This window comes from Quercus robur, chromosome 3 (genome assembly GCF_932294415.1).
Source record: "Quercus robur chromosome 3, dhQueRobu3.1, whole genome shotgun sequence".
NCBI lineage: Eukaryota > Viridiplantae > Streptophyta > Magnoliopsida > Fagales > Fagaceae > Quercus > Quercus robur.
The window spans coordinates 7176218-7193398 of NC_065536.1; the positions used below are offsets into that span (position 1 = coordinate 7176218).

Sequence of the window (17181 nt, forward strand, 5' to 3'; positions counted from 1 at the left end):
GTAACGAAATATTTTCGTTACAATAAGTTTTTATTGCAAAAATTTTGACTTTATTGCAACAAAACAATTTGTTGCAATAGAGTTTTTTTTCTTGTAGTGACCATTTGTGCCCTCTGATCTTTCCCAAAAGAAGGAGATCATAATCTTGAATCCTGATCATATGGTTTGCCCTTGTCTTCATTGCTGTAGTGTGCTTTCTCTGCTATTGGGTGACACACAAAATGAGGAGCAATTGGGCTAGACAAGTCGTCAACCCACTCCCACCACCAGAGGATGACATAACTGAGGAGGCGTTTGGGCTTTGAGCTCAGTAGTGAGTCTTTTTAGTCTTCCTAGCCTACTTTTATTATGTTGTCGTCTCTCTTGTATTTCTTTCCACATCTTTATATATATATATTCTGTTTTGTGGTATTTTTTCTTTGATAATGCAAGATTAGAGGTAATGATTATCTGGGTCTCTTCCATTTTGTTGGTTTTGTGTGCTTTTAGTTAGGGTTTTATATGTTAATTTGAGAGAACCATTGCGTTACAAAAAGGGTGAGAATCTTTTGTTGTTGGGTATTGAATATAAACACGGTCTAGTAAGAGTATATTTTATGTACAATTCACAAGTGTGTAAGAAAATTTTTAGTGGAAACAAAACAAACATAAAATACCTTTAGTCATAATTATTTAAGTGTTTAGAAAAAAAAGAAGACTCACTATATGATAGTGTATTTATAAAATGTGTCTTTTAGTCTATGACCTTTACCTCACATAATTCTTTTTGATGGAGACAGATTATATATCTATATTATACATAAGATGATTCCTCTCTTTCAACTGGATTTTTACGTAGTTCAAAAATTCCCTAATTAATGAAGGGTAATTTCATTTAGAAATAGGATCATAAATGTCAAATAAAAAATTTCACTTTGAATTTAAAAAGAGAATTCCTAAAATTTAAGATTTTTTTTCCTTCAAGTTCAAAAAAAAAAAAAAAAAAATTTTACAGTTACTGCTTATCTCTAAAGTTTATCCTTTTTATTTGTTTGAAAAAAAAAATATTTCTAAATTATAATATATGCAAATTATTAACTTTTGCCCAAAAAAATAGAAGATTTGTTCCATAACCCTATTTCTATCAAGAAATTTAAAACTTTTAACTTCAAGATGTTTGTTAACCAAATGGGTTATATTGATTGAGAGTTACGTATAAATTGTTATTCGCCATAACATTATTCACAAATAAAATTCTTAAAACATGAGTTTTCATTTATCAATTAAATGTGGGCCGCATAAATTTTTCTTAAAATCTTACAAAGTGACTCATCTTATTTTAGAGAATTGTAGTACAATGAATAATTTCACTGTGCCTTGACCTTTTGAGCCTAAAGGAGCACAATAGCGACATTTTCCATCAAGTATTATCTTGCAACCTTTTTTGCTTAAAGGTGACATCTTACGTAAAGTATTAATCTTGCAAGCTCATCTCTTTAGATTGCCACAAATGCCTCTCTCTCTCTCTCTCTCTCTCATGTAGACTAGTTCCATTTTTTTTTTTCCCCTTTTTTAACTATTAGCATTACCACCACCTTATCATAGATGACCAATTTTTTTTTTTTTTTTTGGTCCTAAGTGCCATTTACTATTTAGGCAACAAAGATGTGGCATGAAGAGGACGGTCATTTGTAGCATTGTCATCTAACATCCAACATAGGTATATCGTTGTGATCGTGTCATCTAGAGAAGCCGTATACTCAAAAGAGCATGTGATGTCAATAGTCAAAGCATTTTGTTTTGTCCTGGTCATCTTGAGTATCTGAAAACAGTGTGAATAGGCATTGTTTTGGTCCATGTTGTCTAGAAGAAGAAATCAACGACATGTCATTTTCTTTACATTCTCTAGATGGCATAGAAAATGGCATTTGGTTTAGGAAAAAATAAAGGCTCATAGCGTAATCACTTTTAACACATTTCTAATAAAAAATTCTCCCATATTAATTGATTAGAGGGTGAAATTGGGAATTCCAGACCCACTAAATGCAAGTTTTTTTTTTTTTTTTTTTTTTTTGAGAAGGAAAACTTTTATTGAAAGGAACTAAAGAGCGGCCAAATCGGTCTGAACAAAAGGTAAAGTGCGAGATGAAACATCCTCCATCCACACAGTACAACTTGGTGTTGTCACTTGTCAATGCTAGCCTAGCTAAACTGTGAGCAACTTTGTTACCATCTCTCCTTATGTGAGAGTATGACAATTCTGAAAAAGAACCAGAAAATAACGACACGTCGTTTATCAAATGGCCATAGGGAGCTAAACCATTATCCTTACATTTTAGGGCCTTCACAACCAACACCAAGTCACCCTCAACAGTAGCTCTATGGAGTCCCAATTCACTACCAAATTCCACTTACCAATTAAAAAACAAAGGTCTTCAACTATGGGAGAAACGGCATATCATGTGAATAAACTAATGATGGAAAAAATTTCAATTTTTTTTTTTTTTTTAACAATTGCTAATGTGGTGTGTTTTGATTGATACATTATAAAATAATGTCACTGATGAACCTATATGAAAATAATATTATTTCAATCACAAATTAAATTTTCTTGTACCTCTAGTATTGTTCTGTGTGAAAAAATATATAGATAAGCCTTGAAAAAGGCTTATCAGCTAATTGCTTGCGACTAGTCCTCTACAACAGAAGAAATAACATTTTCATTGTCAATATTAGAACATGCCATCTAATGATCTCTATTCCATTAAAAACCTTTTGACCATATTTATCAGTGAGGAAAGGAAGAATAAATACATTACAACTGTTCCGAGGAACAGGATATTACTACAAGATACAATTCATTTTATGAGTTGACTACAACAAATTACGTATACAAGAATGTATTTCTAACCATTAACATTTTTTGTCCAAGCTTATCTTTGACAAGGAACAAATGGTGGAATAAAAACCTAAAAATCTATACTGATAAAATACAGATGGGATTAACATCACTATGTAAAATACATGGGATCTCATCTTTCTGTCTGATCGGGTGTGTGGTTGCTTGCGATAGATGATGATGCTGTCCTGCCATTTGGTATCCCATTATCCATTGGTGGACTTGAACCCCACTTCCTCTCTGATTCTGTTGGCTCTATAACCTTTACAGATCCATCAGTCAACCCAACAGCAAATTGGTTGGGATCCAGTGGATTTGCCGCAACAACAAGAGGGTGCACAGATTGGCTTCTACATTAGAGTACAACACAGATTCTAAGACTCATATAATGATACCAAAAGCATGAAAATTAGTATGAATAACCACTCAATGCATTTCAAGCTTATTGTGAGTTACAAAAAATATATATACTGACCAATATATGAAGCAACAGTGCTAGCTCAGAAGAGCAAGGATGTATAAGGGCAAACAAAAGGCAGGAAGTTTATTTGCACAAGAGTGTAATATGCTATGAAAAAATTTTTATCGCGCTTCAATACCAATGATCAAATTTCAGAAAATTAGACAGAAATGACTGTGTTTGGTGTACAAACCACGATGCCCTAACTTACCCATTTAAAGCTGCCTGGGACAAGTATGCTGATGGGGCAATACGACATCTTAGTCTCAGACTATCAGCATCAAACACCCCAATATTGCCATCGGAAAAGGTAGCATAAACTAGTTGACTATTGCAAGAGTATGCTGCATAAGAAATGGGTGCAGACAGTGCATCTTGTGGGACCCACTGCAACAGAAGAATGCATAAGCACATGCACCAAGCGTGTTCCAAGAAATCATTTACAAGCATTTGACAAACTTCCTACCTGCCGTATACGGTCCATCTTTGAGGCATCATATATAGCTAACTGTGTCTCATGGACTACCAGCAAGCGCGTTTGGTCAGAGTGGAACTGTACTCGAGTGTCGCCGACAGTTGCCTTTCCAGCAGGTATTTGGATTGTAAATGACTTCCTCTTCTCCCATGTGTCAATGCTCCACACACAAAGCTGCACAAAATAGTTGACATATATTAAAACTAGAACCTAGCCATCATCCTAAAATGTTTATCAATTTTTAGATTAAATAATTTAACAAATGTGCTCCAGCAAGCTTGTACAATGTCCTCCCAACTGGGCAACATATTTAAGATAAAGCAACAAACTGACAAGTTATTTGACAATTATTATTGTACTGTAATAGTATTAAACATAGCAAAAGAACCACGTATGCCACTTACTTGAGCATCAGCCCCTGAAGAAACTAGGATATTAAGATTCGTTGAAAAAGCTAAACCAGTTATCCGCTTCTGGTGTCCCTTCAGTTTTGATTTTACCTAAAAACAACATATAATTCACACCAGTTTATATTAAGAGAGCAGAAGAAATCACTTTTTTTTGTTGAAGGGGGGGGGGGGGGGGGGGATTGGTATGATTAACCTATGTAGTAAGTAATTACCTCATCAACTCTAACGTTATATATGTGTATAGTTGAATCCTCCATTCCAATAGCTATGATGTTATTATCTTGAGGATGAAATGCTAGGAAGGTAGAAGCAGGGGGTGCTGCCATGAATGTTGTCATTACCTACAAATTAGAGCAATTGATGGCAATCCATTAATAATCCCAATTTTGATTAAGTTTGCAAGACACGTATGGAATGACTTACCTTGAATGTCATCATATTAAATAATGAAACCTTTCCACCACAGGCTGACATCACATATGAGTCATTTTTTGATAGTGCTATACATGGTACTGATTCTTCAAGGTTGACACCTGAGACATCATTAGCCATAAGAAGACCACTGTTTGGTTGCCAGTGCTGAGGAACAACATTGGCAGTGGCCTTTAAACACACACAGACTTCAGAAATCTCCTCCAAGAAAGAAAAATCTCAAGCAGACACACACAAAATATAAAGGAAGAAAAACTAAGTGAACATGCTTTAAACTAGCAATTACCTTTCCGCTTGGATTTTGTTCGTTCCGTGTCCATTTCCACAGCTTCTGAACACCATTTGACCCAAGTGCCAAAACCCCAATGCCAGAATTTGTATATAGAAGTCGAACAACCTAAGTATAAACATAGGACAGAATGCATCATCAAGTATATAAACTTTATAATAAAAAGTCAAATATAGTAAACTTGCAGAGAGTTGAGAGGTCACATTATAACCAACCTGTGTATTAATTCTTTTGAACTTTTAGTAAAATTTATAATACTTATTGAAAATAAGGTATTAACACAAACCTTGCTCGAAGAATCTGTGCCTTCTGGCAAGGTAACTAATCGGCACTGGACAGCATCCACAATTTCAGACAACTGCCAAGGTTTGGTTCTATCAGTTACATCCTCCATGGTTCTTGGCTTTTCCATGCTTCTTCCATTTGGATCAACTCCATTCTTCAAAGATATAAAAGTAAAAAAAAAAAAAAAATCAACACTTCGCCAGAATGTATTTGCCAAAATGCAGTAGCTCATTTACAAAGAAAGTTTGGGGGGAAGGGTGTGGAAAGAAAAATAATAGAAAATGGTTTTCCCAAGAAGAAAAAGTAATATCATAAGCAGGGGAAAAAAATTAAAACAGCTAGTGCCACATCCTTGAACCAGTCACTAGGCATGTTTCATGTGGAGCATGTTCACCACACACGAAAAGTATAAGTTTAAAAAGGCAGGCCCATAAAAGGGAACCATGTCAAGAAATTAATACATGAGGAGAAGGAAGTTGACTGCTTTATTTATTTCCTTGACATGTTTTAGTTAAAACCCAGAACTAGGGAAATCAGAGGATTTAAATAGCGCATGTGCCTCTTCATATATGTTAAATGCAAGCTAACCAACATGCATAATTACTGCTACAACCAACATATAAACTTCAACAAAAATTTCACATTCCAAGTAAGAATGATCAAGCTGCATACAATAATTGGAGAAGGCCTGACAGGAGAGCTCCTTTCCACTTTGCAATTGACTGGATTGACATTTGTTATGGCAGGAGAGCCAGATACCTAATGAATAGACACAAAAAGGAGATCCCAATAGATATTTATTTAATATTTTTAAAAGCATGCAAGCAAAACTAAAAGATATGATTTAAACCTTGGCTGCAGCCGATTCAATGGGCGATCTCAATGCTTCAAAAGATGGGGGTTCAATGGGTCTTAAAGATCTGAGACCAGCAGCATTTGCAAGTATCTTGAATCCATTGTCTGCTGTTGTAACAGCGAGAAGATTCCCTTCCTTGTTAAATCTCAAGCGAGGAAGGCTCTGAAACAATTGATAAAATGATGTAAGAGCCCAATTTAAAAGCAGAGATATCTCAGAGAAGATCTACAAAATAATCCATGTAATACTGACCGGGAGCCCACCATCGGCCTCCGTGCTAGCGAGAATATTGTTATTGTCCATATCCCAAAACTTTATTTGGCTATCCTCACCAGCAGCCAAGAAGTGATTCTGAGTTGTGTCAAACTGCACAACACCTGCTGATTTCTTTCTAAACCCAATATAACTCCTCTTTATTGCTCCTTCACTTTCATTCCATTCAACTAGAAAAGAATCCCCATCTTTACTTGTCCCACAAGAGAACAACCTGAAAAAAAGATAAAACCAGAAGAGGTAAGAGATACATCTAAATGGAATAGAGAGAACATAAATTGCATATTTACCCCACTTTAATTTTTTTATTATCATAGATTCAACTAATCTTACCTACTTCCATCAGCACTGTAAAGCATTGTAGTACACCAGTGTCCAGGAGCATCATAATCAACTCTAGAACCCATATTGTCGTATAGCCAGGCCTTTATTTTTCCATCACAAGCTGTTGAAAATATGAACTGCAAATTCACAAGTGCAATTGTTAATGCCAATGAAGCAAGTTCTTCACTAGGAAAAAGAATTTGAAATATACGATAAATGCTTCACACTCAGGATTCATGTATGGAAGGCATGGGAGTTCGCACTAATAGAATAGGCATTAATGGAAAGGTAAAGCAGCAGTAATGATGACAAAGGCAGAGTAATAATGGTGGTCCAGTGAATTTCAACATATGGTGAAGCTTGTGACTGAAAGTTGGTAGCACAATGGTTACTAAGATGGTGAGGCTGTAACTGAGGTGCAACTATACTGTAATAGCAATGGGAAGCCAATGCTAATGATGTAAAAGCACTTCTTTTTTTTATTTGGGTTTTGTTGTTTTTTTTTTTTTTTGGGGGGGGGGGGGGGGGGGGGTGTTATAACTATAAGAATTAAATGCAACGCCTACCCCACCTTCATGCATGCATTTAACCATTGTGCTCTGGCTACAGCAGGTAGTCAAGTTGACTACAGTTATAAGGTGGTAGTTGTGTGGAGCTACTTGTGTGATGGTGGTGCAAATGCAATTGAAGTGTTTGGTAGCAGTGGAGGCAGTTATGTCTTGAAGGTTGTTGGCCGCAAGAAAGAGCCATGATCATGGTGGAATTGTCATTAATATCAAAGGGATTATTGAACAGCCAGTTAATGTATAATTTAAATTTAAGTAGCAGTTAATCAGATATGATATGGTAGGAACTAAGGGCTAGATGATGGCAATTACCAGGTGAATGTCATCACACTATTCAAGTTTTACCATGACCATTACAAGTTAATCAAAGTGTAAATTCTGAGATTGAAATAAATATATACTTAGTCAACCTTAAAAACACTGCTTAAGCTTGGTTGTATGAGTAATATATGTATGTTATATAATGTACAAGGATTTTGGACTAAATCGGCTTTAGAGCCTTCTTATATGATTCAAATATTGATGACCGCTCTAAGATTATATTTTGACAACCCATAAAGCTATCTCCTTTCACTATACCTGAATATTCTCCTTGTGATGAGGACAGATGGAATATACTGGCGCCTCATGACCTTCAAAGACAAATAGTCTTCGCCCTGCCGAATCCCACACCTGTTTCAACTCTTCCATTTAGATAATGTGGAGTTTTTTTCATCAATTGTAGCATATAATAAAAAATGGTTCTCACCTTTATCAGCTTGTCATCTCCACAGGACACAAGACATAGTTGTTTATTTGGATGGGCAAAGGCCAAGTCATTCACAGCTCCAATATGGGCATCAATCTGCCATGACAAAGGAACACAAGTCAAGCTACACATACAAATTTTTCCAAGAAAAAAAAAGCAGAAACATCACTTCACCTCTAAATTTTGGCGAAGATCATTTGATCCATGATAGGCATACAGGTGAATCAAATGCTTGGTAAATGCAACCCCTGCAGCAAGAAAACTAATAAGATACACAAACTGACATGTTAAAATTTTTAGTCAACCACTTTGTTCACATACCCACAAAATTTCCATCTGGACTCCACGTAACTCGGCTGACAGATATCTGTGTATCTTTGGTAACAGAAGCCTGAATAGAAACCCAATTGTCAGACTCCAAAATGAATGTAGGTTCATATTCTCGAGCACCATGGTACTAATTATTACTTCTTCTGTCCCAATTTGTTTGTCCTATTTCAAAAATCCAACTTTTTAAAGGAATATCATTTATCGTCTTGTTTACTGTATAAAAATGTAAAAGTTTTCAAAATTACCCTTAAATAAATTTATCAAAAATGGTTTTGGAAATAAAGTAGAGGCATAATAGAAACATTAGTAAATTAGTGGTTTTTAATTTTAGAAACATGACTATTTTGGGATATCCCAAAATGGAATAGAGGACAAACACATTGGGACGGAGAGAGTATTATTATTGGTCCACCATCAAGATACTAGTTTTCCAATAAAACCCAATAAAGTTGCCAAAATGTCAGCATTATTTCAAGATACATTTTATTGACTTTTAAATTATATTATTAACTTTACAAAAAAGGGGATTAAGAAATTAATACTAAGACATTGTATGATACACACTAAAAGGTGAGACTAGACACCTGAAACCCCAATGAACAGGACGCTATTTCCCATATCTTGAATGGCTTTGAAACCAACCTCTCACGCGAGGCAACTTCCCAGAGGGTAATTTCACCATTACTAGAACCAACTGTTAAACAGAAACTACAAGTCAGACAAAGGAAAAACTAAATAAATAAATTAAACAATAATCTATTTGTAACAAAATTAGCAATTAACTGTAAGAAGGGCCAAGATAAAACTATTGTACCAAGTAGCAATGTGTGATGAGAAGGATGAAAATCCATGCTTGTGACAGTGTATCCTTGATGCAGTGTTACAACTACTGCTCTAGGCAGGTCCTCCAGTGACCAAGGAGCTTGCTGTCGAGTGGTCGGATATGTGACCTGAAAATTAAAGTAGCAGAAAGGAATACCAGAATTGATCACTAAATATGGTTTAGTAGCAGAAATACAAGAGGCAAGAACTCAAAATCACAAATAGTAAAGAAACGTTGAGAATATTACCTCCTCAACAGATTGAGCAGACCGCAACCGTTTCATTAGTTGTTCATGATCAGTACTCGGATAATCCACCATACCTGAAGCTGCTGGAGGTGTTCTTGGACGTTTCAAGATTGGAACTGTTTAAATTAAAAAGTAGATCATGCCATACATACATATCTACTTAGAGATAATTAAATAAGTAGAAATCAACTTGAGAACCCATATCAGATTATATCCTTCAGGTTGAAGTGACTATTACTAACACCTGCCGAAGCAGAGCGAAAAAAATTGGACAAAATTTTCCAGGAGTCTTTATAGAGTCTGGTACCAAAGTTACAAGAATAAAAAAAAAAAAAAAAAGCCCCCTCCAAAATCTATTCAAAACACCACTAGAAATCAGTAACTATTGACAATGATATTCAACATCTCTTCATTCATACTTCCACCCCCTCCCCTTTTTCTTTTTTCTTTCCAAATAAAAGAAGAAAAGAAACAGATGAATCAAATAAAAAAATTAGTGTTTTACAATTTTAAGGGCAATTTTGCATCTCAAGAAGAAAGATGTTATAAGCACAATTTGGTATAAGTTTCATGCTCTTTAAAGTTAAAACCAATCCTTTGTCTTTGAAAGAAAGATGAACCACTTATATGCCCATTTCATCTAATGAAAATTTCTAACCTTGATTCTGTGGAACAGGTATGGATGATGCAGTAACAACAGAAGCTTGGACAGATGAAGCAGAGGCATTGGCCATCCAACCAGCTAAAGCATTAGCATTGGCAGCTGCTGCAGTGGGTGGAAAGGGCTACAGACATTAAAAGGGAAAAAAAAAATTAATTATTCCACAAATAACATTTTATTACTTAGTATTCTTTAAAGGGAGAAGAGGGGGAGGGGGGGGGGGGGGGGTGAGGAAGGCATAAAATTTTCTCAGTGCATAATATCATACACCATGAGCTCCAAGTGAGGAATAAGCAGCAGGCTTTGCAACTGCAGTGACTGGGAGATTGACAGGTGTTGGTGCAAGAGGACCATTTGGAGGTGAACAAGTGTGGTCTGTGAATAAAGTTTTAATATCTGGGTTTGGCCTTGGGTTCTTGCAAAGCTGGTGCTGCCAATTCAAACTACATAGACAACAGTCAGAGATCAGATATCAGACAACCATATATAGGCACAACAATCAGAATCATTATGAGCTATATATAAGATAACATGAGAGTGGGGCAAGGGAGCGACAATAATCCTCAATTGCATTGGTATTTTTGTTTACAGCATAATGAGAGAGAGAGCTGTTTTAGGAAAATATTTTTTCTTGCAAGAAGACATAAATGTATGATTAGTACAAATGTTGAAATAGCAACAGCCACAGTAATTCACTAATTCCTTATTCTATAGGAACAAACAAGTAGGGCAGCTTCTTATATAGAAAGGATTTAGAAAAATGCAAAGATGGTATAACAGCACAACAAAAGAGGATAAATTCAAAACCTTAACCTGCTTACCCCATACATCATCAGCCATACCTTTGGTTTATTAAAGTCCGAAGTCTTGATGACTTCAGAGTAGGGAAAACAAGCTTCTCACGAAACAGGGGATTTGCTTCTATGAGTTTTTTAAGCTCAATCAACATTATGCTACGAGCTGTTTTGGTATCACCATACTTGGACAGCTGCTCATTTTCCCTGGTAAGAAAATAATCACACCTTAATAGATATAGGAAATTCTTGAGACACTTCAACACAAATAACACAAGCAGAACCATAAATTAGAATTCTACCTTGAAACTTTGTCTCTCTTTTTTTTTTTTTCTTAAGGGGAGATGTATATGGAAAGGAATCTTCAGGGTAAGGCTTAACATTTTTAAGCACATAGACATCCCTTGATAAATTTAGGGTTGTAACTCAGATAGTAGATCACTTGCTCGCAAATTGTACCGATGTAGTGAATTATACCAGTGTAAGCCAGCAGTAATCAAATTCTTGCAATCTCACTCTGCCTTGGTGACCAATCAATACATTTCTGTCTTCTTTATCCTAATTTCTATTATTTTATTTACCACCAAATTACCATTATAATTTAACAACATCAACAAATATCCAATACATAATACATGCCTGTCATTTTCAGGTGCTGCGGACAATGTGTTATACCCACTGTCTTAGATAGAAATTCATAACAACTACACCATATATACACCTAGCGCTTCTTATAACACTCTGGGGTGCTTCATTAGGTTTATGAGCAGAAGTGGGAAAGGTAAAAAAATGAGACTCAAATTTTGCCTTATATTTTGCTTTAGGTCTTATGAAATAGAGTGACTTAGCCAAGTTGTTAAACCAAACTCAATTAACTAAATCTTTTAATCCTGCCCCCAAAACCCCCCTTTTTATCCCCTTCTCCATGCTTTGAATTTAGAAAAATAGAAACCCAGTGTTACTTTCTTTGCATACATTTTTTTAATTCATTAAACAGGCCACAGAAGGAATTAGTTGATCAATATTATACCAGCTAATAAATCCATTTACCATAAAGGTATGAGAAGTTACCTGAAATTGCTAAGAGTTAAAAGCTGAGTGATTTCTTTGTACAATTCCTCATTGAATGTTGAGAAAACTTTCAAATCATTCACTAATATTTCAACAGCCTTTGCCTTGTCTTGCCTATAATATCATTAAACACACAAAGAGGAGGCATAAAATTATTCTTTCTATAAAAAGAAATAATTTCTAAAAAAAAATTATAACAAATATAGATTAAATATACCGATCAAGTGCTTCAAGATACTTCTGCTTCCTGATTTCAAAGAATATCTTCATGGAGTATCTATTATCATCGACTTTGGTAAATCCTGATAAATACTTCTCGACTTCTTCCCACTCTCCAGCCTGAACTTTTTCCTCAAAGTACTTCATGTTGAAGAAAAACCCTGATTCTTTCTCAAGCCTATAAAAACCAAAATTTCTTTTTTCAGTAAACAAAAATGGCCATGCAAATTACCAATTCATATGAAATAATTTAATTTACCAAAAAAAAAAGAAAAAAAAAAGAGAGAGACAGAGAGACAGAGAGAGAGACAAATGGAAAGAAACTTGAGTGCGATGAAGTCCACCACTGACCACTCAGCCCCACCAACAAATTTAAATAGCTTAGTAAAGTTAAGAATTCCTTTTCTTTTCTTCTTCATATTCAGATTACATGTTCCGGTTTCAATTCCAGAATTTCTCAAAAGCCAAAAACCAGAAATTATTATTATTTTTTAATGGAACCTACATCTTAAATTTATTTTTGTCGGACTTGAATACAACAAAACCCCCCACTCGGTGACAACCAATGCAGTTATATTCTAAGTTTAACTGAAATTATCACTTTTAAGAACCCAAAACAACGGAACAAAAATTTATTTTAAAATTTCCCTCCCTTTCTTCCCTTCACTTATGGTCATTTCCAAACAGTCTAATTTCTAATTTCAAAAAACAGAAAAACAGCTAATCCTACATCAAATTCCACTCTTATCACCTAAAACCAGACCAAAAAATAATCGATAAAAAATTCCACTTAACTGGAATCAATACAACAATTCAGCCCTATCATGTTCACCAAGTTGAGTACACAACACCCAAAAGTCTCACACACACATACATGCATACAAACTTGAAATTCACAAACTTTCCCTTTTCAGTTTTCACTACACAAAAACAAAATCCACATCACCTACATACATATAAAGCTGAAATCACAAACGTTTCCTTCTATTTCACCCATTTCCCTCCACAACCAATCACATAAACACATCAAAAACACATACATAAACACATATTTAGCATATAAAAAAATATATCAACACAAAGAGATAAAGCAACACACAGAGAGAGAGTAACAGAGACTCACTTGTGCACAGACTCCTTGAACTTCTCCTCCTCAAGGAATTGAAGTATGAGAAACACCAATTCTCTGCTCAAAGATGACATCTTTCCCAGCCAAAAAAACCCAACAAACAAAGCCCAAAACCCCCAAACAACCAAAACAAAAACAGCTCAAACAAAGAGAGACAGAGAAAAAAAGCTTCAAAACCCACCAAAGAAACAACCCAATTAAGCCCAAATCACACACTCCAAGCTCAGAAATGCTCAAAACAACCTTATATCCCTCGAAATTCAAGCTCTTTCCGGCGATTTCTCAGCTCTGAATCCGAGGTTTCTAGGGTTTCAAAGGCTGCGGATAAGAGAGAGAGAGAGAGAGAGACTTGGTCTCGCTATCTTCGATGCGTTTGTACAGAGAAGAAGCTTGGGTCCTTTCTCTTTCTACTGACCTATCAGTGATAAGCATATTTACTTATCTGATCTGCAGATTTACTTATTGTATCTGTAGTTGTATCCTTATCATTGCTTGAGTGATAAGACCAATGAAAGATAGAGAAAGAGTGTGCTCCGGAATCGAAACCACACATTCAAATCTAGTGAATATTCGCTTCACACGTCCAGTCGTATCGTACCCAAATTTTTATTTATTTTTTCTTTTCTTTTCGCACTGTCGCTTTCGCTTTTTATCTTTCTCGTTCTATTGGGTGAATGGTCTTTTCAATCTTAAAATTATCACTTTGTTTTTCACCCCATTTTCTCGCGACTTTTTGGTTTCAGTCATAATCCACTAAAGTCCAGCAATAAAAAAAAATAAAAATAAAAATAAAGTTAGCCAACAAAATTTTATAATATTTTTCTCAATAAGTTGAGTTCATATTCAGATACCGCTTATTTTACTGAAAATTAAAAATGTTATAATAAAATAATTTTTAAATGTGTGAATATTTCCGTGGGATTCATTTTTAATAAAAATTCTAGTGAAAAAAATAGATTTGTGGGTCCCGTAAATAGTGCATGGGATCCACTGAAAAAGTCACCACAGCCATAGAAACTGAGAAACGCGCTTCCAAAAAAAAAAAAAAAAAAAAACGCAGACGCGTAAACGTGCTATCCAAAAGGGTATTATGTGTGCGTTTGGTATGGCTTAATTTTTCCAGTTTATTTTACTATTCAGCTTATTTTTTATACTATTTATGAGTTTCATTGTACTATTTCAAGTAACTTTTACCTTTATTTATAGTACTTTCAGCAAAAAAATTTTAGTTTCAACAAAATAAGCGGATCTCAAACAAACTCTATATGTCAAAATAAAATGAAATAAATTAAAAAAAAAAATTGAGACTCATCTGAGCTCAAAATAAAGATGTTGTGAAAATATTGTGAGATTTTATTGTATCCTTATTTTTTTTTTCTTTTTAAAAGATAAGTGACAAAGTTGTTGTACATATTAAATGTTTAATGTCTTTATCTCTTTCCTTTTATTCCATAAGTTCTTTTGTTTACACTCATAATAAATTATTAAGCTACTTTGCCAATAATCTTCCTGCTTAGGTGGATTGTAACTCAATTCAAAGTTTGTCCTCATCTTAGCTATTCCAAATTGGATTTTTGCACTGTAAGGTGCTAAAAGCACTCACATTAATGTGGTTATTACAATAGCCGTGTAAGTTTATATAGACATTATTCATTTTTCATTTAGTTTTTTATTTTCTTTTTATGTATCTTGAGTATAAAGAAAGAGAGTTAAAAATGGTTATTGTTTGTGCAGAAAGAGAAATTTTTTTTAAAAAATTTGATATTTTAGTAAAATATAATATGAAATAAATAATCTAATGTGGTGTGTTTTGAAAAGTGAGTATGTAAAATAGAAAATGTATGTTCTTATGTTAAAATAGACATAAATTTTTTCATGACCGAACGGATGCAAATGCTCTAATTTTGAGATTGTTTGGTCTCTTAGTACTATTTGGCACTTTGCCTTTTTGGTGTACTTTTGTGGGTGGCCTTCTATAATATTTCCTTTATTCAACCAAAAAAAAAAGTCTATTTATTATATTTTATTTTTATATTAAAATACATTGTGTTTAAATAAGAAGTTAAAAAAAAAAAAAAAAACCATTTTCTCAAACGGCTGCTACTCCTAGTGTGTGTATATATTAGATATTTTATTTTCATTAATTTATTTTAATTAGAAAATAAATTGACTAAAAATACAATTATACATTGGAAATTAAAAAAAAAAAAAAATCAGAAACCAAAATTTTATTTTGGAAATAAATTTAAGTCTTAAAAAGACAAAAGCTTTTTTTAAAGAAATTGGACGAAAGCTAACCTAAAATGTAAACCAAACTTATAAATTATACCAAAAAAGGCTTATAAGATAAGGAACAATCTATATTAAGTTTTCACATATTATAGAAAATAAAAATATCAAATGATATTCTAATGATACTGTATTCATGTCTATATTCAAACCCTATCTCTATTCATCTATTATTTAGCTGTAAAAATATATAGCATCAAAAGCTCTATAACTCAACTGGTTATCCTCTCAACAATGGTAATCATTTTTTTTTTTTTTTGGTTGAATTATAAAACTTATATATTATTAATAAATAGGACAAGATGGGAGACAATTCAACATATGTACAATGTTTTATGTTCCAACGCAACATACCACTCACTAGTTTTTTTATGTTGTCGGTTTACTTGCGCTATTTTGTTTCGTGGCTTTCATTTTTAAAGACTATTCAACATAAATTTTCTCGCGGTTTTTTCTTTTGTGGTTGTATCTTTTCGAGGGATTGGGATTGGCTGGTTGGGTTCAAAAGTCCATACTCGGTTCTCACGCGCCTTGTGGGACCCTTTTTTTTGTTGTTTTTGTCAGTTTCTAATTTGGGATTTATTGGACAATGTGAGTGGTCCCATAATGCGTAGGATTAGAGATTCAGATCTGATTGATTTTAGGAAAGTGCGACAAAGATTGAAGTGGAGGATATGATCCCCTCGTATATTTCATTATTTCTCTTTTATTTTATTTTTTTCGGTGTAATGGAGGATAGGAATATGATACTCTTAGTTGCTTTCATTAAAAAAAAAAAAAATGATACTCTTCGATGCTTGAATTTGAAAATAATATTTTTTACCAGATTTTATGTGGCAGATTATTACTATTTTTTTAAAGAAAATTTTAATTTATGGCATCCGCTTTTGATAATAACTTTTTATCATCAGACCAAAATACCAATCGGTTTCTGATGTAGACAAGGATTAAACCCCAGATTTCTTATTTAACCATAAGAGATTTTACCAGTTGAGTTAATTAGAACCCACTACTAATTGTTATTCGTTGTTAAAAAAGTAATTTCAGAAGTGGGGTCAAATTAGAATTAATAATAACTTACCATCTATGATAAGGTCTCAATAGTTTATATAATTTATTTTAGAAGTGTTAAATTGGTATGTAATTGATATTAATAAAAGTTGTATATATAATAGATTTATGTAAATAACAAATTATCACATCAACAAATGAGCATTTTCTTCTCACCTAAATTCTTTATTTGATGACATAAAATTATATTCTTTATTTGACAAAAAAAAATTATACTCGTTGAAATAACAAGAAACCTATACTTTTAAAGATGGTTGGCCAATATACTATAGGTTACAAAAGGTCTATACCATTTTCTCTAACTTGTTTTTCGTGTATGTGTTCTATAATGACATCATTACTTGACGACGAAGGGATTGTTTATCACTTATCAAAGTACTTTAAATAGATATTAATATTGAATATTTTGGTTAGATTTTTTGAGTAAGTAGGAATGGTATAAGAAATGAATTAATCTTTTTAAAGCTTATTTTGATACGTCCCAAAAACAAATGCAAGACACTCAACATAGAATTGATCAAGAGAGCAAACATTTCAGTTTGTAAGTTTCA

At 33.7% G+C, this 17181-nt stretch overlaps 1 protein-coding gene across 2 annotated transcripts; it reads right to left on the bottom strand.

Annotated features, from left to right (window-relative positions):
• Positions 1-2771: 2771 nt before the first annotated feature.
• On the bottom strand, positions 2772-13669 carry LOC126716887 (topless-related protein 3). 2 transcript variants are annotated; one of them, XM_050417925.1, is made up of 25 exons: positions 13265-13669; positions 12140-12319; positions 11923-12036; positions 10900-11058; positions 10326-10500; positions 10055-10181; positions 9397-9479; positions 9141-9276; positions 8911-9020; positions 8318-8387; positions 8171-8244; positions 7997-8092; positions 7828-7920; positions 6692-6819; positions 6338-6572; positions 6080-6247; positions 5902-5988; positions 5231-5383; positions 4942-5052; positions 4647-4826; positions 4436-4564; positions 4218-4313; positions 3805-3987; positions 3550-3725; positions 2772-3228 (listed from the first exon to the last, which is right to left on the bottom strand). In XM_050417925.1, exons 1-25 carry the CDS (start codon positions 13342-13344, stop codon positions 3012-3014), a joined length of 3360 nt encoding a protein of 1119 aa, XP_050273882.1. In that variant the 5' UTR covers positions 13345-13669; the 3' UTR covers positions 2772-3011. The 2 variants fall into 2 exon arrangements, with proteins under 2 accessions (XP_050273882.1, XP_050273881.1); XM_050417924.1 differs by having other exon boundaries at positions 9397-9512; positions 13265-13668.
• Positions 13670-17181: the final 3512 nt, after the last annotated feature.

Excerpts from the sequence above, each read along its gene's own strand:
- LOC126716887 (XM_050417924.1), bottom strand. The coding sequence starts at position 13,344 with ATGTCATCTTTGAGCAGAGAATTGGTGTTTCTCATACTTCAATTCCTT. Across the intron at positions 9,513-10,054 it reads ACCTGTTCCACAGAATCAAG|TTCCAATCTTGAAACGTCCA; the intron begins GTTAGAAATTTT and ends TAATTTAAACAG. Across the intron at positions 6,248-6,337 it reads AGGCCGATGGTGGGCTCCCG|AGCCTTCCTCGCTTGAGATT; the intron begins GTCAGTATTACA and ends CAATTGTTTCAG.